We start from the raw sequence: 25,803 nt of genomic DNA, 5'->3' as shown, positions 1-25,803 counted from the left end.
ACAGTCCGAAATTGTGTGATTGTTCATTATCAGAGGAGTGAGAGGTGCGGTAGCTCCCATCACAGGACCAGGTGAGTATAAATAGGGGATCGCTTTGGGTACTTAAAGTAGATGTAAACCCGAAAATCGAATTTCGACCCGGGAACGGCGGCCATACTTGACATTACTATTCCACTAGGGCCTAGCTCTAACTTTAGGCGGCCTATCTCTTACGTAAACGGCGTAAAAGTACTGCGTCAGCCGGGCGTACGATCCCCGGGCGTATTTTGCTCCTGTAGCAGCTGAATGTCGGGGAGAGGGAGAGGAGGAGAAGCCTACTTTCAGTTGCTGCAGGAGGAAAATACAGATCGTTTCCACTATATCCCAGCCCTGTTGCCCTTCCTGTCCAGATTCTGGGGGTCGGCAAGGAAGGATTGCGGTTTACCTGTCACCTGCCCACAATCAGCAGGTAGATCACGATTGACTGGTTGCCACCTCAGGATTAGGGTGTGCCCAGGCACAGCTGGCACACCCCTTGCGCACGCACTTAGGGTTTTTTGGTACACATCTTTTTGGTATAGCTGCTGGAAGGAGGCATCAGCAGGCTGGATTAGGTCAGTTCCGATTGATGTAGGCATTGCCACCCAGAGCTAAATCTCCCAAGAGTCCTTTCCCTACACAATGTAGGAGCAAGTCCTTGGAAGTACTAAAGACGTAGCATAAATTCTTCTGGAAAAAAAATCAATGCAGGATGTCAGGAGTTTACTGGATTATTGGCAGAATCGTCAGGTATTTTCTTGTGCTTGCAGTATGTACTACAGAGATGTACAATGGCGTGGATTCAGGTACGAATTGCGCCCTCTTACGGAGGCGCAGCGTACCGTTTTAACGCTGCGCCTCCGTAAATTACCTGCACTACGCTTCATTCATGAAGCAGTAGCTACATAATTTGCGCGGGCGCTCCTTAAAACTGCCCGGCGTAAGGGCGTGTAATTTAAATGATCCCGTAGGGGCCGTGGATCATTTAAATTAGGCGCGTTCCCGCGCCAAATGTAGTGCGCATGTTCCGTCGGGAAACTTTCCCGACGTGCATTGCGGCAAATGACGTTGCAAGGACGTCATTTGCTTCAACGTGAACGTAAATGGCGTCCAGCGCCATTCACGATTCACTTACACAAACAACGTAATTTTCAAACATAGCGACGCGGGAACAACGGGTATACTTAGCTAATAGCAGGAGCAGCCTTACGCGAAACCCAACGAACGTAAACGACGTAAAATGCGTACGTAGGGCGCGCGTACGGTTGTGAATCGGCGTGAGTATGCAATTTGCATACTCTACGCTGACCACTACGGGAACGCCACCTAGCGGCCATCGTAAGAATGCAGCCTAAGATACGACGGCATAAGAGCCTTATGCCAGTCATATCTTAGGCTGCAGTCCGAGTAACGAGCTTTCTGAATACAGAAAAGTCGTTACGCCGGCGCAACTATGCAATTGCTTACCGAATCCACCTAACTGCTTTCTTTTTTATTTTGCCCAGAGATACGCTGTTGGTTTCTTCAATTTTACTTTTAAAGGGTGGATATTTTACAGCAAGCTTGTTAGGAGTTAAGAGAGATGGGGTTTAATCTGTGGATTAAGGCCTTGAATGTAATTTGTGGTTTAGCCTGCAAAATAACCTATTTTCTGGTAATGGTTTTGTTGCTGTTAACATGGAGCACATGGCGCTGCCCGCTGCCAGCAACAGCAGCTGCTCCTGACTAAGCCCTGAGATAACACAACCATCCTGGAATTGGTGCTATTGCCGGGTGCTGATGCCACATCATATATAGAGGTACTTAAGTCAGCCGAGATACTGGATATCACCCTGGAGCAAGAAAGGTTTTGGTGACATCTAGCTGCATATTAAAGGGAAAGTTTTTGTACTGAATTCAATAAGTCGGGGAAAAAAATGTCATCTAAATCTAAAGTTCATCACATGAATATTTATGATTTTTTAAATTATTTTCCATTGTTCCGTGTACATTTTTGTCAAAATTTATGAAAAAAGATTATTTATTTGCATAATTTCAGAAAAAGAAAAACGAGTTAAAAAAAAATAAATGGTATTTTTTCATTTGTTTTGCAAAAAAGTGATTTAATACCTGTGTGTTGGTGTGTTTGGATCTGTGTCTGTAGCAGGCAGTCTCTGTACTAGCAAAGGAGACCTGAGCATCTTCTGAGCAGACCCTTCGGGGGACCGCGCTACACCTGCATTGCTAATCGGCAGTTGCTCTGCAGTTATGCTGCATTTACTTATGTACAGAATAGACTAGTAGAAGTATTTACACATTTATATATTAACTAAAATGTGAACCCTTACTAAATGACATCTAGTTAACTACTGTGCGGGGGGCGGGGCGCAAACAAACTGAAAAAAAAACGCAGCTACTGTAACCATCAATTGTTGCCAGTGTGGCCAGTGTGCCCCATCAATTGCTGCCAGTGTGTGCCCATCAATTGCCGCCAGTTTGCTACCAGTGTGCCCCATCAATTGCTGACAGTGTGCTGCCAGTGTGCCCATCAATTGTCACCAGTGTGCTGCTAGCGTGCCCATCAATTGCCGCCAGTGTGCTGCCAGTTTGCCCCATCAATTGCCACCATTGTGCTGCCAGTTTGCCCCATCAAATGCCGCCAGTGTGCTACCAGTTTGCGCCATCAATTGCCGCCAATGTGCTGCCAGTTTGCCCCATCAAATGCCACCAGTGTGCTGCCAGGTTGCCCCATCAATTTTCGCCAGTGTGCTGCCAGTTTGCCCCATCAAATGCTGCCAGTGTGCTACCAGTTTGCCCCATCAATTGCCGCCAATGTGCTGCCAGTTTGCCCCATTAAATGCCACCAGTGTGCTGCCAGGTTGCCCCATCAAATGCCGCCAGTGTGCTACCAGTTTGCCCCATCAATTGCCGCCAATGTGCTGCCAGTTTGCCCCATCAAATGCCACCAGTGTGCTGCCAGGTTGTCCCATCAAATGCCGCCAGTGTGCTGCCAGTTTGCCCCATCAAATGCCGGCAGTGTGCTACCAGTTTGCCCCATCAATTGCCGCCAATGTGCTGCCAGTTTGCCCCATCAAATGCCACCAGTGTGCTGCCAGTTTGCCCCATCAAATGCGGCCAGTGTGCTGCATGTTTGCCCCATTAAATCCCAGCAGTGTGCTACCAGTTTGCCCCATCAAATGTCGCCAGTGTGCTGCCAGTGTGCAAATCAATTGCCGCAAGTGTGCTGCCAGATTTGCCCCATCAAATGCCGCCAGTGTGCCCCCCCCCCCCCCCCGCCCGGCACTTACCTGTCTCGGTCAGTCTGCCCCCCACCCACTTCAATTTCTTAATCAAAGTTTTTTGAGCCAGGTGGTTTCAGTTGGGCCACCCACAGTTTGAATTTTGAATTCACAGGAATCATTTAGAGCCTTGCTACAGAAGAAAGAGCTACCAAAATACCGTTTTTACAAGCGGACCGGAGTTCAGCTTTAAATACAATGCACAAACTACTAAAATCAAGGGAGGGACCTGCAAGCATAATAAATAACTTTCAAATAAAAGGTTATCATTATCATTCAATGCATAAAAATGTCTGAAAATACCCTCTATTTTCCTTTTAATAGTGGTGCCTGTTCAGGCTCCCGGCTGAGCAACCCAACTATTTACATTCAGAGCCAACTTCAGGCTAAATGAAGGAGATAATGGTGTGTTCTTCTCCTATTGTTCTGGACTGCCAACCTCCACAAAAGCTATTGCACGCTAATGAGAGCGTAAAGCACTCATTCTGATAGACCATAAATAGACCCACAGCTTATCCCATCGCCATCCGCTGTGTTAAAGGGAAGCGGGGCCTTTTTTACTAAGCAGTATAACGTACAGCCTTTTTGTTTTTAAGCAGATCAAAACCTAGCTGAATGACAATTTGTTTTTCAAAGCATCAAAATTTACCAAAATTTGTACCAATCTAAAAAATGGCAGTTTTCTCGTCGGGAAAACCGGTCGTTTGTACGAGGCTTTGTGAAAAAAAATTTTATGGAGAATTTTTTTTTTCTCTATAAAAAAAATTCACAAAGCCTTGTATACACAACCGGTTTCCCCCAAGAGAAAACTGCCATTTTTTATATTGGACGGGAAAACCAGTCATGTGTACGCTCCATAGCAGTTTTCCCAACGAGAAAACTGCCCGCCAAAAAAATCGAAACCTGCTCTATTTTTTCCCGTCGTATTTCCCGTCAGTCATTTTCTCGTCACGAAAACCGCTTGTGTGAATGCTTTTCCGAGGGGAAAAAAACGTGCATTCTCAGAATCAAGTATGAGACGGGAGCACTCGGTCTGGTAAAACTAACGTTCGTAATGGAGATAGCACATTCGTCACGCTGTAACGGGCTGAAAAGACTGATGCTGCGTACACACGATCATTTTTCAGCATGAAACAAAACATAGTTTTTCAGCATGTCCAAAAAACAAAGTTTTCCCAACTTCATCATTAAAACGACGTTGCCTACACACTTTTTTATTTTTTTAAAAATGATCTAGCAAAGCACGGTGACGTACAACACGTACAACGGCACTATAAAGGGGAAGTTCTATTTGCCTTTGGGCTGCTTTAGCTGATTCCGTGTTAGTAAAATACGATTCGCGCTTTTCTGTCTGTTACAGCGTGATGAATGTGCTTACTCCATTATGAACGGTAGTTTTACCAGAACGAGCGTTCCCGTCTCATAACTTGCTTCTGGGCATGCGCAGGTTTTTTTCGTCGTTTTAGCCCACACACGATCATTTTTTACAACCCGAAAAACTACATTAAAAAAGCGACGTTAAAAAATGCAGCATGCTCGAATTTTTTTTTTGTCATTTTTCAGAACCTGAATAATCATGTGTAGCCCACACACGATCATTTTAAATGACGTTTTTGAAAAACAATGTTTTTTTAATGCCGAAAAATGATCGTGTGTACGCGGCATGTCGTCTCTCACCAAACTTTTACAAACACGAGAATAAGCAAAAGCAGCCCAAAGGGTGGCGCCATTTGAATGGAACGTCCCCTTTATAGTGCCGTCATACGTGTTGGACATCACTGCGCTTTGGTCATACGTGTTGGACATCACTGCGCTTTGGTCGAGCATTTTTGTGACTGAACGTGTGTATGCAAGGCAGACTTGAGAGGAATCACGTCGGGATAAACGTTGGGTTTTGGCATGTCAGGAAAACCGGTCGCGTGTACAGGGCATGAGAAGCTTACCTCTCTCATTAATACTGGGGTTGGAGGTAGACAGCATTTGAGGAAGCGATGTCCCCATATCCAGTTCTGTTAGGGTCAGCTCATTCATAAAGTTTGGCAGCTGAGAGACAACAAAAGCAGACAATCTGTCAGACACACTTTTCTTTCTATGGTCAGATAGCAGCCTCACAAATCTTTGTCTAACCAACAAAATACACAAACTAAGCAATAGTCATCTAAGGCTACATTAAATCATGGGTTGTATTGTGTACGGAAAATCCCACCTTGATTTTTGTTAGCTTTTTCTGGATTTTATTGGCCACAATGTCCTCCCAGTATTTCTCTCTGAGGAAATCCCAGAAGATGCGTCCGATGAAGGCGTTTGCCCAGCACACATTGGGGCTGCTGGAGAGAGAACGCTCTACGAATTGCTGTGTGGGTGAGAAAAGGCATTCGATTAGGTCATGGAAGTAGCAAGAGTTGTGCTCACCTATGTCCAGACAATGACTTAAGGTTTAATCAACATTTTGGTGCAGAAACATGTATATTTTATCTTGGCCTGTCCCAAGCTACCCTTGCAAGTTTTAGGCCCCGTACACACGTCCGAGAAACTCGTTCGGCTGTCAAAAAACTTGTCGAGCCAAATTTCCCCATTGCCCAACGAGGAAATAGAGAACATGCTCTCTATTTGGCTCAACGAGTTTCCCGACGGGTTTCTTGGTGAAAAGTGTACACATGACCGGTTTTCTCGGCAGAATACGTCTCCCATCGAGTTTCTTGCTGGATTCTGCCGAGAAACTCGGTCGTGTGTACGGGGCCTTATACTCGCCCTTCCCCAATCCAGCAAGATATCACCCATAAAGCCACAGAGTTGATTGTGAAAATTCTCCTAATATCATAAGATAACCCCAGTGCAATTTTAGAGCAATGAGCAACAACAAAAACAAAGTTTGCCTACCTTGTTTCTTTATGCTTCCATAGGCTTTGAAAACAGGCTGCTGGGGGTACTTAAAGGGGTTGTAAAGGAAACATTTTTCCCCCCTAAATAGCTTCCTTTACCTTAGTGCAGTCCTCCTTCACTTACCTCATCCTTCCATTTTTCTTTTAAATGTCCTTATTTCTTCTGAGAAATTCTCACTTCCTGTTCTTCTGTCTATAACTACACACTGTAATGCGAGACTTTCTTCCTGGTGTGGAGAAAGCCTCTTGAGGGGGGAGGGGGCGAGCAGGAGGGTCAGGACGCCCACTAACACACATATCTTTTCTCTATCTGCAAAGTAGAGAGTGTCCTGACTTGCCTGCTCGCCCCCTCCCCCCTCAAGAGGCTTTCTCCACACCAGGGAGAAAGCCTTGCATTACGGTGTGTAGTTACAGACAAAAGAACAGGAAGTGAGAATTTCTCAGAGGAAATGAGGACATTTAAAAGCAAAATGAAAGGATGAGGTAAGTGAAGAAGGACTGCACTAAGGTAAAGGAAGCTATTTAGGGGAACAAATAAATCCTTTACAACCCCTTTAAAGCAGTAACAAGAAATGTACAAACTGCAATAAACCGAAAGTAGTAGTAGTAGCCGAACGTCGATGTGCAGGCGCCGTATAGAGCGCCCAATGCCCATCCAATACAAACAGTTTTGAGTGGAAAAAGTAAACTAGAAGATATAACGCCATGAAAACAGACACTAGGGGGCTGGATGACCCTAACAATAAATATATCCCTGGCTGAATAAAGAAAAATACAAGCTCACCTTTCTCCGAGGTGTGGGGCTGCTGGCTGCACTCTGATGAGGGCTGGGGATGGGACTTATGATATCTACTGGGATGAAGCAGGCAATGTAACTGTTGTAGTCCAGAAGGATTTTCTGTCTGACGTTCCCTGACAAGTCTCTGGGTTTCAGCAAATAAGGAATGTCCTCTGTACTCTCTGTGCTACTGTTACTGGTTCCCTCGGAGCTGGACAATTGATTAGGCCCATATCCTAAAAAAGAAGAAAAAGAAGATGAAGCAAACAAAAAAAAAAAAAAATTTCAGACAAAACATGTTTTTTTTGTGTTGGATAGATTGGGGGAGGATTGGAACCCCTGTTGGATTTATATACTACTGTTTGGGGCTCAGTCACAACAAGAAGTGAAGAAAATCTCCAAATTTCCAACAGACAGAAACAAAAACAATTTTTCTTAAAGTCGATGTAAACCCAATTTTTTTTTGCGGTCACAATGTAGAGTATAAGATTTCCTATCATCTGTGCCCAGTCTTGCCACAAAGAGTAAATCCAACTCTGAGCAATCCTCTTATCTTTTTTCAGTGAAATAAAACAGACAAACGGAGAAAACGTTGTATGTTCTTCCCCCCTGCTGTGAGTGACAGGTGATTTACATATCTCATGCACAAGCCTGAGACAGGCATTATTTTTTAATTCCCACCCCCACTCCTTTTCTGAAGTCATGTGGTGACTTTTATGGGTTTTGACTGTATGTTAGTGATCATAACAGAATTTAGTGTAAGAAATACACAGGAGAAAATGCATGCTGACAAGGGGAGGAGGGCAGGAGTCTACTCCACCCACCGAGCTCTGGACAACAGACCCACCCACAGAATCTGATGTTTTTCAGTACTCATAACAGACAGAGGGGAGACATTTGACAGGTAAGGATACATGCAAGAGGCATGTATATCCTTATAGATCAGCACTATGGCGGTAGTTTAGAAAGGATGAGAGTGGGTTTACATCCACTTTAAAGTAATTATAGGCAGATCTACTCTCTTCACTGCAGATGGCGCTCAACCGCAGCAGCATAGCAATGGGAGAGGAAGTCAAGAGGAACATGGTTCCTCTGTGGTTTCCAGGGTCACTGGGGAAGCTATCCTACTGGATGCTGCCACCCCATGTGACTCTAGCAGCCATCTTTGTTCAGGGACAGCCTATTTAAGGCCCTGGCTCCCAAGCTTGGCACGCATTTCGCATTTGGGTAGTGTAGGGACAGGTCACCCATCTGACAGCGACAGTGATTAGTGGCAGGCAGAGGTTCCAGGTGAGCAGAGAAAAGATAGGGACACGCCATCCTTCTGGGGACCTCCTCATTCGGGCTCGGACTGGCCAGACTGCATTCCGCTCCTCAAGACAGATGCTGTTGGCACATTTGAGATTTGCTTTGTTACGCCTTGCTGATATTGCTGTGAGTGTTCCCTGTCGGTGAGTTTGTTGTGAATGACTGGATTCTGCATTAATACAAGTTCTGTTCTCGGCAATCAGACTCACTTAGCTAGATTCAGAAAGAGTTAAGCCGGCGTATCAGTAGATACGCCGTCGTAACTCTGAATCTAAGCTGTCGTATATTTAAGTGTATTCTCAAAATGAGATACACTTAAATCTAGCTAAGAAAAGACAGCCTGCGCCGTCGTATCTTAGCTGTCTATTTCGGCCGGCCGCTAGGGGCGTGAACGCTGATTTACGCCTAGAATGCGTAAATCAGCGAGATACGCCTATTCACGAACGTACGCTTGCCCGTCGCAGTAAAGATACGTAAGGCGTTTTTAGGCGTAAAGTTAGTCCAACAAAAAGCTGGCCTAGCCAATGTTAAGTATGGACGTCGGTCCCGCGTCGAATTTTGAATTTTTTACGTCGTTTGTGTAAGTCGTCCGTGAATGGGGCTGGGCGTAATTTATGTTCACGTCGAAACCAATAGGTCTTTGCTGTGTAATTTGGAGCATGCGCACTGGGATATGTCCACGGACGGCGCATGCGTCGTTCGTAAAAAACGTCAATCACGTCGGATCATGATTCATTTGCATAAAACACGCCCACCTCTTCACAATTTGAATGAGGCGCGCTTAGGCCGGGACATTTACGCTACGCCGCCGTAACTTAGGACGCAAGTGCTTTGTGAATACAGCACTTGCCTCTCTAACTTACGGCAGCGTAGCGTAAATACGATACGCTACGCCGGCTCAAACATACGCCGCCCTACGTGAATCCAGCTATGTGTGTTTACTGCTGCCGCACCACGCTGCACCTCCCCATATATAGGAAGCATATAAGCCCCAATAGGTTTTATTGGCGTGTGTGTTTCTGTTGTAAAAAATAAGACTGGCTGCTAAAGGAAAATAATTTGTGATACTTACATGACAAAGCCCAGCATTTATTCAAGATCATATTTTTACTAGACATAAATGTGAAATGATGGAAAACTATGGAATGAGCATGAAAGCACCTGTTCTGCTGTCGCTCCTAGTGCCATCTTGTCTTCCAGAAAGGGACTCTTGGGTGGCTCGGAGTAAATGTTGGTACCACTCTTCCTTGCTTCTCCCCGTCCTCCCAAACAAATATAAAGTCTCAGCCTTGCAGTCCACTGCAATGTTTTCTGAGTCTTCTCTTTCCTGCTCTGGAGTCTCTCCACCGTCCAGTAGTTCTTGGCTATAGAGATCTTCAGAGTTACACAGCTGGATGCATATAGGGTACTTCTTGTTCCATAGTCTCTTCTTGGCCAGCTCATATGGAAACAAAAAAACCTGTAGAAATTATAATAATGACATGTTGTATCTCCAAACCTTTACCAGTTAGCTAAATGGGACACAGGCCTTACTTCACCCAAACAGCCTGATACAATGGTTTCTACTGACCCAATGTATTGTTATATGATTTTCTTGGGGAAGACATTTTTCTCTTCCGTTCATGGACGGACACAGCAGCAATTGACCTTAGGTATTATCCTCCCTTTTAGGAGATTGACTAGGCAGAAAAACAGCATGTTAAGTGTTAAACACTCCACACAGCACAGTACCTCCCAGGGGGCGGTTCCCCCGGGTACATCCCCCATTCTCTGTTCTGCAGCCTCAGTTTTTTTCTGTTTAGCGAGGAGATAACATGGCTCCTCTGGGCCCATGTGCTCTGAGGTCTTTATTTGCAATTCAGGCAGGGTCGGAGGGCGCCTTTATTAGAGTTCGGCGGCCATTTTCTTGTAGCCCACATGCTCTTTTTGCATGTCGGTGGCCGTTTTGGATGGGGTGTTTGCCTCTAGTGGCCAGAATAACGGCGTGAACGGCTCCAGCACACTTCCTAAGGGACGGCACAGCACGGACAACGCCTGGGGCAGACAGCAGCAGTACAGCCTGGTCGGGTGGTGAGTCCTCTGGGGGGTCCCCTGTTCTCTGCTGCGGCCGGGAGGGTAGCCTGTGGGCCATCATTCCTTCCTATGGTTGTTTCAGCCTTTCACATTAATGAGGACATTGGCGGAGATTCAAGAAGCAATTGCGCCTGTGTAACCATAGGTTACACAGCGCAATTGCTTACTTGCCCCGGCGTAACGAGTGCTCCTGATTCAGGAACCTTGTTACGCCGACTGCAGCCTAAGATCTGCGCGGCATAAGGCTCTTATGCCCGCATATCTTAGGCTACATTCTTGTGGTGGCCGCTAGGTGGCGTTCACGTTGTGCTCAGTGTATAGTATGCAAATTGCATACTAACACCGATTCACAACGTTGCGCGAGCCCTGCGTACGCAATTTACGTCGTTTACATACGGCGGTTTTCGCACAAGGCTGCCCCTGCTATTAGCAGGGGCAGCCCATGTTACGTATACCCGTCGTTCCCGCGTCGTGAAATTGGAATTTTACGTACTTTGCGTAAGTGAATCGTGAATGGCGCTGGACACCATTCACGTTCACTTTGAAGCAACGTCACTTTGCGACGTCATTTGCCGCAATGCACGTCGGGAAAGTTTCCCGACGGAGCGTGCGCGCTACGATCGGCGCGGGAACGCGCCTAATTTAAATGATTCCCGCCCCCTACGGGATCATTTAAATTGCGTGCTCCTGCGCCGGGCATTAGCTTCTGCTCCGTGAATCAAGGGCAGCGGAGCAAATTTGCGGGGGCGCAGGGCAAAAACGTTGCCCTGCGCCTCTGTAAATAATGGGCAATTCTACCTGAATCCGGCCCATTGTTCTTCCATCCTTGTGTCCTCGGCCGGCGAATCCAAAAGAGGCCGCGTTCCATTCCTTGGACGTGGTTCGAGCCCTACGGGTGTACCTGTCTGCTACGGCTCCGTTTCGGAGGTCGGATTCACTGTTCGTGTCGGTGACTGGTCCTAAGAAGGGTCTGGCGGTCTCGTCGGCCACCATTTCTAGGTGGATCAGGCAGGTCGTGCTTCAGGCCTATGCCCTAAATGGGCGGGCGCCCCCCTTCCCGGTTACGGCGCATTCGACCAGGGCAATTGGTGCCTCTTGGGCTTTCCTCCATCAAGCGTCTGTTTTACAGGTGTGTAAGGCAGCGACCTGGTCGTAAGTCCACACCTTCTCAAAGTTTTACAAGGTGGATGTGAATGCATCTTCTGATGCCTCCTTTGGCCGCAAGGTTTTGCAGGTGGCTGTTTAAGGTTGAAGTTTCTCCGTTGAGGAACTCTGTTTTGTTTGGGGTGAAGTTGGTTTGCTGTGTTTTCCCACCCCTCGATTTTTGACACTGCTTGGGGACGTCCCTAAGGTCAATTGCTGCTGTGTCCGTCCATGAACTGAAGAGAAAATAGGATTTTTGTACTCACCGTAAAGTCCATTTCTCTGAGTTCATGGACGGACACAGCACCCACCCCTCCTTTGTTTGTACTGCTTGTTTACGAACTGAGGCTGCAGAACAGAGACTGGGGGATGTACCCGGGGGAACCGCCCCCTGGGAGGTACTGTGCTGTGTGGAGTGTTTAACACTTAACATGCTGTTTTTCTGCCTAGTCAATCTCCTAAAAGGAAGGATAGTACCCTAAGGTCAATTGCTGCTGTGTCCGTCCATGAACTCAGAGAAATGGATTTTACGGTGAGTACAAAAATCCTATTTTTATCTAACAAAGTGTGAATAACTGCAATCAACTAGGCTTGCAGAAAATAAAACTCTTTATATGACTGGTTGCTGTGAGACAGACAGTTCACATTTCAGACACTTTGATATATAATGCCGCGTACACACGACCGTTTATTACCTCTTATGGTAATGCGCTAGGTCGGTGCGCCCTCCCTTTCTTTTTTCTTTTTCTCTATACATATAAATGCCACCTTTATTTACATATAAATGCTGCTGAACTCAGCTATTTACGTATGAATGCTCCCGTTATTTACATATGAATGATGGTTATTTACACAGGGTCTGCAGATGAGTCATCTGTACACAACAATAGGGTAGAGCTGGGCAGCATTAGTAGCAGCACTTCACACTGAGATATCAGGACAGCACATGACTAAAACTTCGAGGGACAAGGGAATTTAAACTGGGATAGTTGGCAAGTATGAGGCAGCTGCTCTGGGCCCCACAAAATTGACAATGACAGGGCCCAGGACAGCTGCCCCGTTTGCCCTGCCTTAACCCCTTCCCGACCGCCGCCTGTACATATACGTCGGCAGAATGGCACGTACAGGCACATTGGCGTACCTGTACGTCCCTGCCTAGACGTGGGTCGGGGGTCCGATCGGGACCCCCCCGCGACTTGCGGCGGTCGGGTCCCCTCGGGGAGCGATCCGGGACGACGGCGCGGCTATTTGTTTATAGCCGCTCCGTCGCGATCGCTCCCCGGAGCTGAAGAACGGGGAGAGCCGTGTGTAAACACGGCTTCCCCGTGCTTCACTGTGTCGGCGCATCGATCGCGTCATCCCCTTTATAGGGAAGACACGATCAATGACGTCATTACTACAGCCACACCCCCCTACAGTTGTAAACACACACACAGTGTACACCAAATCCTACAGCGCCACCTGTGGTTAACTCCCAAACGGCAACTGTCATTTTCACAATAAAGAATGCAATTTAAATGCATTTTTTGCTGTGAAAATGACAAAAATCCCAAAAATGTGTAAAAATTGTCCGAAGTGTCCGCCATAATGTCGCAGTCACGAAAAAAATCGCTGATCGCCGCCATTAGTAGTAAAAAAAAAAAAAAATAATAAAAATGCAATAAAACTATCCCCTATTTTGTAAACGCTATAAATTTTGCGCAAACCAATCGATAAACGCTTATTGCGATTTTTTTTACCAAAAATAGGTACAAGAATACGTATCGGCCTAAACTGAGAAAATTTTTTTTTTTATATATATGTTTTTGGGGGATATTTATTATAGCAAAAAGTAAAAAATATTGAATTTTTTTCAAAATTATCGCTCTATTTTTGTTTATAGCGCAAAAAATAAAAACCGCCGAGGTGATCAAATACCACCAAAAGAAAGCTCTATTTGTGGGAAAAAAAGGACGCCAATTTTGTTTGGGAGCCACGTCGCACGACCGCGCAATTGTCTGTTAAAGCGACGCAGTCCCAAACTGTAAAAACACCTTGGGTCTTTGGGCAGCAATATGGTCCGGGGCTTAAGTGGTTAAAGACGGCCCTGGATGTGATAGCGCAGCAGGGGAGTGTGGAGAAGTAAGTATGTGTGGTTTGTGAGGGGTGGACTTGTAAGAGCCGTTTAAAGCTTAAACACCACCATTAATATGCATATAACTGGATGATCTTTCACCTCTTACCTGAGCACTTGTCAAGTCACTGATTTCATGACTAACAAATGCGACTTCTGGAATCTCCTCTCCAAATGTGGACCTTCGAGGCAGATTGCTCTTTGGATAGCTGCGTTTCAAGGTTGTCCCTTCCAAGGTTACAAACACGGAGTGTGTAAGAGCCGGGTGATACGTTTCGGGATCGTAGGAAAACATTTCATTCATCCAGCCCTGGTGCCAAAGAAACACATTGATTATTTCCTATCATGATATTTCATTAGCTAATTGGTAAAGTAGAGCCAAGGCAGGCCAGCCCATATAGGCCGATAACCATGTAACAGGAGATTTATTATGCTTTCTAGTGAATGAATTTTAGTTTCCCCTGTTTAATGGTTTGTAAAGCAATACACATTCTGTTGGGGTTTATATATCATTGCTTTACTGGAAATCTACATAGTCCACAATACATGTTCCATTCAACAACGAAAACCTAGCTGTTGTACTATATTTTGTGACAATGCCTCCCTCCACCTCAAATAGAATTACTATACCTCCTTTTTTTATTGGTGGCCCGTACAGGGATTGAACTATACCTCCTTCTAATGAACAAAGTGGGCCAGATTCACGTAGATGGGCGTGTTTTTGGGCGGGCATAACGTATTTGATTTACGTTACACCGCCGCAAGTTTTTCAGGCAAGTGCTTTATTCACAAAGCACTTGCCTGTAAAGTTGCGGCGGCGTAGCGTAAATCACCCGGCGGAATTAAAATTTGGCGGGTAAGGGGCGTGTTTCATTTAAATGAAGCACGTCCCCGCGCCGAACGAACTGCGCATGCGCCGTCCCTAAAAAATCCTGGAGTGCATTGCTCCAAATGACGTCGCAAGGATGTCATTGGTTTCGTCGTGAGCGTAACTTACGTCCAGCTGTTTTCTAAATCGATGTACGCAAACGACGCAAAATTTCAAAATTTGACGCGGGAACGACGGCCATACTTAACATTGGCTGCGCCTCATAGACCCAGGGGTAACTATACGCCAGAAAAAGCCGAACGCAAACGACGTAAAAAAAATGCGCCCGGCGGTCGTTCGTTTCTGAATCGGCGGAAATCCTCATTTGCATATTCTTTGCGTAAAAAAAACGAAACACCACCTAGCGGCCGGCCTGCAATTGTTTTCAGAAGTCACCTAAGTAAATAGTGTCCACCTGTGTGTAATTTAATCTCAGCATAAATGCAGCTGTTCTGTGAAGCCCTCAGAGGTTTGTTAGAGAAGTTGTGGAGAAGTTTAAAGCCGGGTTAGGTTATAAAAAAAAATATCCCAAGCTTTGAACATCTCACAGAGCTCTGTTCAATCCGTCATCCGAACATGGAAAGAGTATGGCACAACTGCAACCCTACCAAGACATGGCCGTCCACTTAAACCGACAGGTCAGGCAAGGAGAGCATTCATTAGAGAAGCAGCCAAGAGGCCCATGGTAACTCTGGAGGAGCTGCCGAGATCCACAGCTCAGGTGGGAGAATCTGTCCACAGGACAACTATTAGACGTGCTCTCCACAAATCTGGCCTTTATGGAAGTGTGGCAAGAAGAAATCCATTGTAGAACAAAAGCAATAAGAAGTCTCTTTTGCAGTTTGTGAGAAGCCATGTGGGGGACACAGAAAACACGTGGAAGAAGGTGCTCTGGTCAGATGAGACCAAAATTGAACTGTTTGGCCTAAAAGCAAAACGCTAAGTGTGGCAGAAAACAAATTCTGCACAGCACCCTAAACCCACCATCCCCACCGTGAAACATGGTGGTGGCGGCATCATGTTGTGGGGATGCTTTTCTTCAGCAGAGACAGGGAAGCTGGTCAGATTTGATGGGAAGATGGAAGATGGATGGGACCAAATACAGGGCAATATTAGAAGAAACCCGTCGGGAAAACTGCGGTGAGAGCTTTGGCTGGGAATCCCGGCTGTGTGTATGCCCCGTCACAGTTTTTACCATTTGAAAACTGCGGGGGGAGAACATGTTACGAACAGGCTTCGTAACTTGAATAAGGTTGGGATAGTAGGTGGTGGCGCCTCCTGTTATATACGTGAAAAAATATATATATATGGATGTATATAAAGAAATATGTAAAATGACAAAAAACAATGCTTAACCAATATATAGCGGTGATATGGTCCGCTAGTAATAATTAGCGTGATTTAAACTTTATATTAGAAATGTGCAAAATCTGTGTTATGACAAAATTATTAGGACAAAAAATATATTATATAAAAATAAAAATAAAAATAAATATAAAAGTGCTCTGTGCTATGCTGGTAATAAACCAATAACATGTGCTGATAACAACAGTCCATGCAAAAGGAAAAGGCTTCGTAACTTGCCTACACCAGCACATTTAGGCTGGCGCTCCCATTGATTAGCCATTCAAATATGCAAATGAGTGAAATACGGCGATTCACGAACATACGTGCGCCTGACTCAGTGCGCGTAAGTTGTACGTCTGGTGTAAAGTTATTCCCCATAAAGGAGGCGTAACCCAGCAGCAGACATACAAAGGTGTGCACCAGGGAACACAAGCCGGCGTATTTTACGTTGGACGTGTCTGGCTGGGTGTCTGGCTGGGTGTAGGTTACGCAGTGATCCGGCGTAGTTTAGGCAGTTGTTCCGACGTGGTTGTGAGCATGCGCAGGGGGATGCGTCCACGTCTCGGCCAATGCGCAGTTCATGATACGTATCTGTCTGGCGCTCGGCCCATCATTTGCATGGCTCACACCCACTTACACCTACGCCGGCGTACGCCTTCGAAACCCAGCGCAGCGTTGGGAGCACTGGCTTGGTGAATTCCATGCTTGCCTCTCTGCGCTGCGTTGGCGTAACGTACATTGTTTGCGCGACGGCGGCGTAATGTGTGCCCGCTCTCTGTGAATCTGGGCCAATATTTTTAACTTTTTGCTATAATAAATATCCCAATATTTTTTTGTTCTCAGTTTAGGCCGATACGTATTCTTCTACATATTTTTGGTTAAAAAAAAAAAAAAATCGCAATAAGAGACTGGTTTGCGCAAAAGTTATAGCGCCTACAAAATAGGGGACAAAATTTTAATTTTAATTTTTACTAGCAATGGAGGCGATTTTTATTTGACACTTTTGACACATTTTTAGGACCATTCACATTTATACAGCGACCAGTGCTATAAAAATGCACTAATTACACTATAAATGTGACTGGCAGGGAAGGGGTTAACACTAGGGGGCAAGGAAGGGGTTAAATGTGTGCCCTGCATAGTGTTTCTGACTGTGGGGGGAGGGGACTGACTGGGGGAGGTGACCGATCTGTGTCCCTATGTACAAGGGACACATCATTGGTCTCCTCTCTCCCTGACAGGACGTGGATCTGTGTGTTTACACACACAGATCCACGTCCTTGTCTGTGTAACCGCCGATCGCGGGTGCACGGCGGACATCGCGGCCGCCAGGCACGCGCATCGGCATCTCAGTGATGCGGCGGGAGTGCGCGCGCGCCCCCCAGACGTCTATAGACGTCCTCCTGGCAATTGAGAGCCACCTTGTGGCCGTCTTTTCACAATAGACTGGATACCAAGTGGTTAAATATAATAAATGGGTAACAGTAGTAAGAGGCCTTTGGCCACCCTTGTGTGTACTGAACCTGTTTAAATTGCATGACCTTCCTGCTGACATTGAAACTCTATTTAAGCTGTCCTCCTTATCCCTCCATCTTCATGCAACCTAGGATTAGGGTGACCACATTTCCAAACTACCATTCAGGGACACCCCCCCCTTCTGAAAAATCAGCTTGTGCTGTATCGAAGCACAGTGATTGGACACAAGAGGCGGAATTTATGATTTCTCCAATTACAAGCAGGGGGCGGGGATTGTGCTCCTCCAGACATTCCCGGCCAGGACAAGCACTGTCAGTGAGTAAAGCAGTGATGTGGCGGCCTTTTTTGGGGGGCATCAGATTGGCCTGGGGGTAGCTGTGTCAGTTTCATTCGGGGACACTTTATTGTCCTGGAATGAAGGTGCCCGGGACAGACCTGCAAAATACGGGACTGTCCCGGACAATCCAGGACACGTGGTCACCCTACCTAGGATACTTTGTGTGTTCTTCGTCTCTATTAAAAAAAAATACTTTCATTTGAAGGTTGAGTGCTTCCCACACCAAAATAAAGGGCCCCAACGCTGGCAGTTTTTTTTATATATTATTCCCCTGTCCTAAAGCATTATAGATAGAGAAAATCTTTATAATTCAGTAACATTCACCTTTGTGACTGCTGTTACTATTGTTGGTAGAGTCGTTTCTCTCTCATTCGCTTATTGCATTCTGGTAGTGGCCTTCAGAGAATGAACGCCGCTACCCATTTCATTGTATTATTGAATGATACAGCTGTTAACATTTTATTGCCTTGACTGCCTTTCAGTCTGTTTAACCAATACTTCTCTGCAAGGCTTTGCTCTATTGAAGCCCATTTCAGTTTCAGGGTTGGCCATCACTGGAGAAGGTAGGAAAAACAATCGCAAAAAAATGGCCTGGTCATGAAGGAGGGTAAATCCTCCGGAGGTCAAGTGGTAATCTTATATTATATTATACTATTTGTCCAGGGTCAGGAAAACAAAAAACAAATCGCATGAATTAACGCCAACCGTCACAAGGCCAACGTCAGTGAGACAAATAGAGAATCATTCAAAATTTCAGTACCTACTATGGGCCAGATTCTGGTAGCTTGGCGTATCGTTGAGCGGGCATAGCGCATCTCATATGCGCTACGCCGACGTAACATTGAGAGGCAAGCTGAGTATTCACAAAGCACTTGCTCCCATATTTTTACGCCAGCGTAACATAAATAGGCCGGCGTAAGCCCGCCTAATTCAAAGTAGGCAGGTAGTGGGCGTGTTGTATTAAAATGAATCGTGACCCCATGTAAATGAATGGCCGTACGAACGGCGCATGCGCGTGCATGCTCAGAATCACTTTGCATATCCTCCCTAAGATACGACGGCTCAATGTGTACGACGTGAACGTAACCTACGCCCAGCCCCATTCATGTACGACTTACGTAAACGACGTAAAATACGACACTGTTCCCGCTCCCATACCTTAACATGACTTACCCCTGCTTTAGGTGGGATAACTTTACGCCGGACGTACGCCTTACGTAAACGGCGTAGCTTACTGCGACGGGCGCAAGTACGTTCGTTAATCGGCGTATCTAGGTCATTTACACATTCGACGCGTAAATCAACGGAAGCGCCCCTAGCGGCCAGCGTAAATATGCACCCAAGATACGACGGCGTAGGAGACTTACGTCGGTCGGATGGAGCCAGAATTCAGGCGTATCTGGTTTTAAAAATACGCCGCATAGATACGACGGCGCATCCTAGAACTTACGCGGCGTATCAACAGATACGTCGGCGTAAGATGTCTGTGCATCCGGGCCTACGTGTGCTGTTGATTCAATTGATGTTGACACCCGTCTGTAATTAGCTCATTTAATACATTGCTGAGATACCAAAATAAACTTCCCAGCTACAAATACAGATGTCGCCTAATTGGTTTTTAACAAAAAATCCAGCTCATGATGTTACAAGATGAAATAAAAGAAAGTATAGAACTACTGCACACCGGGCATCTACTGCAACCAATCGATTCTTCCTTCATGGCTTAACCAGTACAAATATGAGATCTGCAATCTGATTGGTTGCTGTGGATGCCCTACTTCCTCCTCCTCAGTAAAACTTTGGTTTAAGAGTAACTTGGTTTGAGAGTGTTTTGCAAGACAAGCTAAAGTTTTAAATAAAATTTGACTTGATATACAAGCGATGTCTTGATATACCAGTAGCGTCATGTCACAACAAAGTAAAAAAGAGAGGCGCCTCTAAAGCCTCGTACACACGATAGGTTAACCAGAGAACAACGGTCTGAAGGACCGTTGTCATAGGTTAACCGATGAAGCTAACTGATGGTCCGTCACGCCTACACACCATAGGTTAAAAAAACGATTGTGTCAGAACGCGGTGACGTAAAACACAACGACGTGCTGAAAAAAACGAAGTTCAATGCTTCCAAGCATGCGTCGACTTGATTCTGAGCATGCATGGATTTTTAACCGATGGTCGTGCCTACAAACGATCGGTTTTGACCTATCGGTTAGGAATCCATCGGTTAATTTTAAAGCAAGTTGGCTTTTTTTCAACCTATGGGGCCCACACACGATCGGTTTTGACCGATGAAAGCGCTCCTTCAGACCATTGTCCTCTGGTTAACCTATCGTGTGTACGAGGCCTATGTGTAGCAATATGGTTACATTTAATGAAGGTACAACATTTAGTAACATATTGCTACACTTAGAGGCGCCTCTCTTCTCTTTTATACTCTGGAGCGCCTGCTGGATTTTGCTTTTAATCCCCATGTGGAGGCTTCCATTTGTGGATGGACATTTTATGGTTACCTTGTCACATTGCTATAATGTTTTTATATGGACTATAAACTAAAGGATAAATGGTTGTGGAACGAATGATCTGAGTTTCCATTATCTCTTATGGGGAAATTTGCTTTGATATACAAGTGCTTTGGATTACAAGCATTTCTCTGGAACAAATTATGCTTGCAATCTGAGGTTTTACTGTAATACAATGCAAGTGCCTAAATATTGCAAAAACTAGAACTTAAAGAGGTTGTAAACTTGATAAAAAACAACAACCTGTAAGACAAAGGTATAATGAGCTAGTATGCATTGCATCGCATCGCATACTAGCACATTATGAAATTCTAACCTTAGAACGAAGCCCTACAGTGGCGCCCGACGGGCTGTGCTGCGCAACAAAGCTGTGCAAGTCTCAAATCTGGATGGACAGAAACGGGCCCGGACTGGGACAAAAAATGGGCCCGGGAATTTTAGGCTGAGCAGCCCCGGGGGGGATTATTTTCAAGCAAAAGAACATTGAAATGATTGGATTATTGATGGATTGTTTATGCACCAATAAACAATCCATCAATAATCCAATCATTTCAATGTTCTTTTGCTTGAAAATAATCCTTTAGTAAGTCATAGCAAGAGATAGGCTAGGTCTAATATGTTTGATTCCTGAAATATACAATTCTTTCATAAGCACAATTATTATGTTGAACGATCGTATTCTTACACGTATAGGAGGAAGCATGAGAATATAACCCGAGCATAGACATAAACCCATTCTTATTGTACTGTATACATTTTTAACCTGGAATTCCCTCTTTTGCTGTTGTGTTTGTAATGCAACTGGCAATGAGGTAACATCTCCTAATATACGTTGGCAGCACACTGTGTACCCTGATAACAATGTCGCCCCTCTCTGCAGTGCCAACAATAGCGTCACCCACCCACCCACCTCTGCAGCTGTTCCGAACAATTGTTAAATTGCATTTCACAGAAAAGGCGGTGAAGCGATTGAAAATGTGAAGTCATCCTCTGAATGACTACACGCCAAACTATATTTCAAAGTCTAGAGGATGAATTGCTGCTTTGTGGGCATTTTAATACAACAGAATAAGCCCATCTATGACGCACACAACACTGACATGTGCCCACCATATCGGTGATATTAGGACACATACAGGGGTTGCTGGGCACGACATGACCCAAGGGTTGGAGCAGCTGACCATCACACCTACCTATAATATTAAATTGTAACTCCATTTTTTTTGAGTAAAAACATTCCCCTGACGCTGTATTTTAGTGTATTGTTAGTAATAGTGCAGTTAAAATTATACTAAAGTCGATTTTTTTTTCCCCGTTAAAAATAACAAACATGTTACACTTACCTGCTCTGTGTAATGGTTTTGCACAGAGCATCGCTGATCCTCCTCTTCTCGGGTCCCTCTTCTGTGCTCTTGGCTCCTCACTCCTGTTGAGTGCCCCCACAACAAGCAGCTTGCTATGGGGGGCACCTGAGCAGAGTCACAGCTCCGTGTGTCCATTCAGACATGGAGCCTCGAGCCGGCCCGTTCTCTCTTCATTGGCTGACTGAACTTGATTGACCAAAGCAGGAGCCAATTGATTGACTGCTGCTGTCTCAGCCAATGAGGAGGGGAGTCCCGGGCAGCTGAGGCACTCCTGCAGAATCGCTGGATCTAGATGGGGCTCAGGTAAGTATTAGGGGGGGCTGCTCCACACAGATGTTTTTTTAACTAAAAGCGCCAGAAAAAAAACTTTAAACCAGCAGCTACACATACTGCAGCTGCTGGCTTTTAATAAATGGACACTTACCTGTCCTGGCACCTAGCAATGTCGGCACCTGCAGCTGATGTTTCCATCAGCTGTTGGGTGCTGCCGCCGCCATTGCGCTTAAGGGTACCCAGGAGTTTAGCTTTTCGGCTTCCTCTCTCCTACTGGCCCAGGGGAGGGAGGAGGAGGGACCCCCCGAGCTGACGTCACGGGCTGCCGGGCGTGCGCGGCATGCTCTGTGATCAGCGAGTCAATGAGGCTCGGCTGATCATAGATCGGAGTAAGGGGTCGATCCCGACTCCTTACCACGTGATCAGCTGTTAGCCAATGACAGCTGATCATGTGATGTAAACAGAGCTGATAATCGGCAATTTTTTCTCCTTGCGCTAATAACGTGAGGGGAAAAAATAAGCCGATTACCGGCGGCTGTCAGAGGGACATCGGTCCCGATCAAGGAGAGCAGCCACCTGCTCATCTGTGCCGCATGCCTGTCCGCAACAGTGCTGACTACCAGTGCCCACCAGCACCACCCATCAGTGCCCACAGTGCCACCCATCAGTGCCCACAGTGCCACCAATCAGGGTCACCTACCGGTGCCGCCCAGCAGTGTCACCTACCAGTGCTCATCAGTGCCACCTATCAGTACCATTAGTGCCCCCCATCAGTTCCCCCATCAGTGCCACCCATCAGTGCCATCTTACCATTGGCCATCAGTGCTGCCTTATCTGTGCCAACAGGGCCGCCTTATCTGTCCCCATCAGTGCCGCCTTATCTGTGCCTACCAGTGCAGCCTATCAGTGCCCACCAGTGCAGCCTATCAGTGCCCACCAGTGCCGCCTCATCAGCGCATATATGAAGGAGAACAATTACCTGTTTGCAAAATTTCATAACCAACTATGAAACATGATTTTTTTTTTCTAAATTTTCCATGTTTTTTTGTTTGTTTAGCAAAAAATAAAAACCCCAGCGGTAATTAAATACCACCAAAAGAAAGCTCTATTTGTGTGAAAAAAATGATAACAATTTCATTTGGGTACAGTGTTGTGTGACTGCGCAATTGTCATTCAAAGTGTGTCAGTGCTGAAACCTGAAAATTGGTCTGGGCAGGAGGGGGGTTTAAGTGCCAAGTAAGGAAGTGGTTAAAACACGTTTTACTGTGTATTATGCAATCGTTGAAATTAGCTTACACGGCGGAGGGCCAGGCCCTCAGAGGTAACCCTACAGTAACGGTCGGAAACTGTTACCACTTGGCCCGTCAGACAGACTACCGGAGGGACCTCCTGGAGTAGACCACCAATTGCCGGTTGCTGTCCATACTCGTGATTCCCCCCCCCAATATCCTTCCCCCCCCTCTTTCTTCTCTCCTCCGCTATACCACTCTTTCCTGTCCTTCACTAGCCGCCCTCTACGCGGCATTTGCACTTTACTTTCTTCTCTTCTACCTACTTACTCGCACTTAGAAAAAGGAAAATGTGGGGAACTGTGACCGCTGATCCTTATCGCCACACCGCACCTTATCAGCTCAGGACTCTCGACAAGAATTGCACGAGAGTTCTGCTACTAAGGACGGGGAGATGGAGCGTTGGAGGGATTTGCCCTGGTATGCCTATTTCCCTATCTGTGAACAGATAACGTCCCTGAAATGTTGCCTTCCTCTGTATTTATGTTCTTGATGGTGCAATCATTGTGATGTTCATGTTTTGGTTCATGTGGACCAGTTTCCTGCTATGAATAAATAAACATTAAAAAAGAAATTAGCTTACACTATTCTTTTGGGTGAGCATAGCATACCTGAAAGACAAAGGGTTCCTGGGCTTTCTGAGCTGCCATTTGGAATTTTGAGCTTTCCTCCAGGCATCGCTTGTGTCTGGAGGAGTAAGAAGGCTTTGGAACCAAAAAAAGCACCATAAAAAGTCCCAGGAGAAACCCACCAGAAATACCCATGAAGAGTCCAGATATATAGGCTGGCAGGGGCCAAATGAAGAAGTTGTAAGCTAGGATTGCTACGCAGACCAGGGCACTGCATGGCACATCATTGTTAAGATGGGACGTTTGGCAAGAGGTTGCAGGCTCCAATACATTATGATCTTCTGATTCTACATCGTTGGCTAGTTCTACGACCTGGATCATGTCCCCATAGGAACAGATCTTATATTTGCAGTAGTCTTTAGGTGTCTCTCTATGAACACTTTTGGAATTCTCCATAAACTCCAGGCTTTCATTTTCTTCTAACTTTCCATAACTTGGAAAACTGTTCTTTGTATCAAAAAAACCTTGGTCCTTCTGTTGACTTGTTGGGGACTCCTGGCAAGAAAATATTGGGGGCATAGTTCTATATTTAGGGCTTGGTGTTGGCTCCTCACCGATAATTTTGCTAAGCATGCTGAAGGGTTCTTGCATGGCTTCTGACAACCTTCTCTTGGTGTCCTCCAACTTGGCTTCTACTTCCTGTACGTTAAAAAACATACCTTTGCTTTCTGAAGGTGACATGCTAGGTGAGGATGGAGCTGTCCTAGAGTCTACATGTTTGCTTTTGGGTTGGGTTATCTGCTTCCATAGATGAACATTCAGCTTAGAGTCTGACTTGGACTGCGATACCTCTGGTTCAAGTCGGGAAATTTCAGTGGAGATAGACTTGACCAGGTTGACAAATGGATGGGTTTTGTGAGGAGAAGGATCCTTGGCATCGATTTCAGTAGAGACGGACTTGACCAAGTTGATGAGAGGTTTAGAAGAGGGTGAGCTTGGCATCAACGGAGAACTACATTTCTGGATCTCAGTGGACAGGAGAACATCACCTGCACACTCATATGCCGCGAGAGCTAGCTCATCGACCACAGTGCCATCTTTCCCCACTGGCTGCCCATACACAGGAGCTCTGGGTTTGTTGGGTACTGGATTTGCCAGCAAGGCCTCCTCTTCATCTTGATCCAGGGTAAAGATGAGATCACTCTCCTCTAATTCCTCCCAGTTGTCTTCACTGTGTACTTTGGTCAGCTGGATAGTAATGCCTTGACGGGTCTGTGGTAAACCCGGCCCTTGGCTTGGACCTTGAAAAGAATGGGGGGATCCAGTGGAAGCAGGACTAAGCTTGCCTGAGTTAGACATTCTTCACAGCATGTTTTTTTTTCACTCTAGGATATAAAACAAAATAAATATTAATAGTGTTCTTTCCGCTAAATGGGGAAACAAAAATTGACAACTAAGAGGGCACTTCCCCTTACTTTGAATAAATATTCTTTCACTTCCTTATGTTTCTCCTGACCAGGATTCTGCCCTTCCTTACTATATTCAAAACTTTTTCTTGCTTTAGATACTTTTAGCTAGATTCAGGTACAACGGACTAAAGTTACGGCGGCGTAGCTTAGCGTGTTTAGGCTACGCCGCCGTAAGCTAGCTAGGCAAGCAATGATTCTCAATGTACTTGCCTGCTAATATACGGCGGCGTAGCCTAAAGCGAGCGGGCGTAAGGGCGCCAAATTCAAATGTGTGTTAGGGGGGCGTGTTTAATGGTAATGAGGCTTGACCTTACGTTTTTGACGCTTTATTGTCACTGCGCGTGCGCCGGGCGCCTACATTTCCCAGTGTGCATTGCGGCTAAGTACGCCGTACGGGCCTATTGATTTCGACGTGGACGTAAACTACGTAAATTCCGATTCGCGGACGACTTACGCAAACAATGTAAAAATTTCGAATTTCGCGGCGGGAACGGCGGCCATACTTGACATTACTATTCCAACTAGGGCCTAGCTCTAACTTTACGCGGCCTATCTCTTACGCAAACGGCGTAAAAGTACTGCGTCGGCCGGGCGTACGTTCGTGAATCGGCGTATCCCCTCATTTATATATACTACGCTGACTGCAATGGAAGCGCCACCTAGCGGCCATCCAAAATATTGCAATCTAAGATAGGACGG

General features: G+C 45.8%; 1 protein-coding gene across 1 annotated transcript in view; it reads right to left on the bottom strand.

Annotated features, from left to right (window-relative positions):
- LOC120943262 (testis-expressed protein 2-like) overlaps nucleotides 1–25,803 on the bottom strand; it is a 57,428-nt gene that overhangs the window by 16,678 nt on the left and 14,947 nt on the right. Inside the window, exons 2-7 of the mRNA XM_040356467.1 lie at nucleotides 23,678–25,020; nucleotides 13,703–13,903; nucleotides 9,426–9,723; nucleotides 6,963–7,192; nucleotides 5,503–5,649; nucleotides 5,240–5,339 (exon numbers count right to left, since the gene is read on the bottom strand). Coding sequence (XP_040212401.1) covers nucleotides 5,240–5,339; nucleotides 5,503–5,649; nucleotides 6,963–7,192; nucleotides 9,426–9,723; nucleotides 13,703–13,903; nucleotides 23,678–24,994 — 2,293 coding nt within the window. The 5' untranslated portion in view covers nucleotides 24,995–25,020. The remainder of the gene's footprint in view (nucleotides 1–5,239; nucleotides 5,340–5,502; nucleotides 5,650–6,962; nucleotides 7,193–9,425; nucleotides 9,724–13,702; nucleotides 13,904–23,677; nucleotides 25,021–25,803) is intronic.

This window comes from Rana temporaria, chromosome 6 (genome assembly GCF_905171775.1).
Source record: "Rana temporaria chromosome 6, aRanTem1.1, whole genome shotgun sequence".
In the NCBI taxonomy this organism is placed as follows: domain Eukaryota; kingdom Metazoa; phylum Chordata; class Amphibia; order Anura; family Ranidae; genus Rana; species Rana temporaria.
This window is presented reverse-complemented; position numbering and strand designations above follow the sequence as displayed.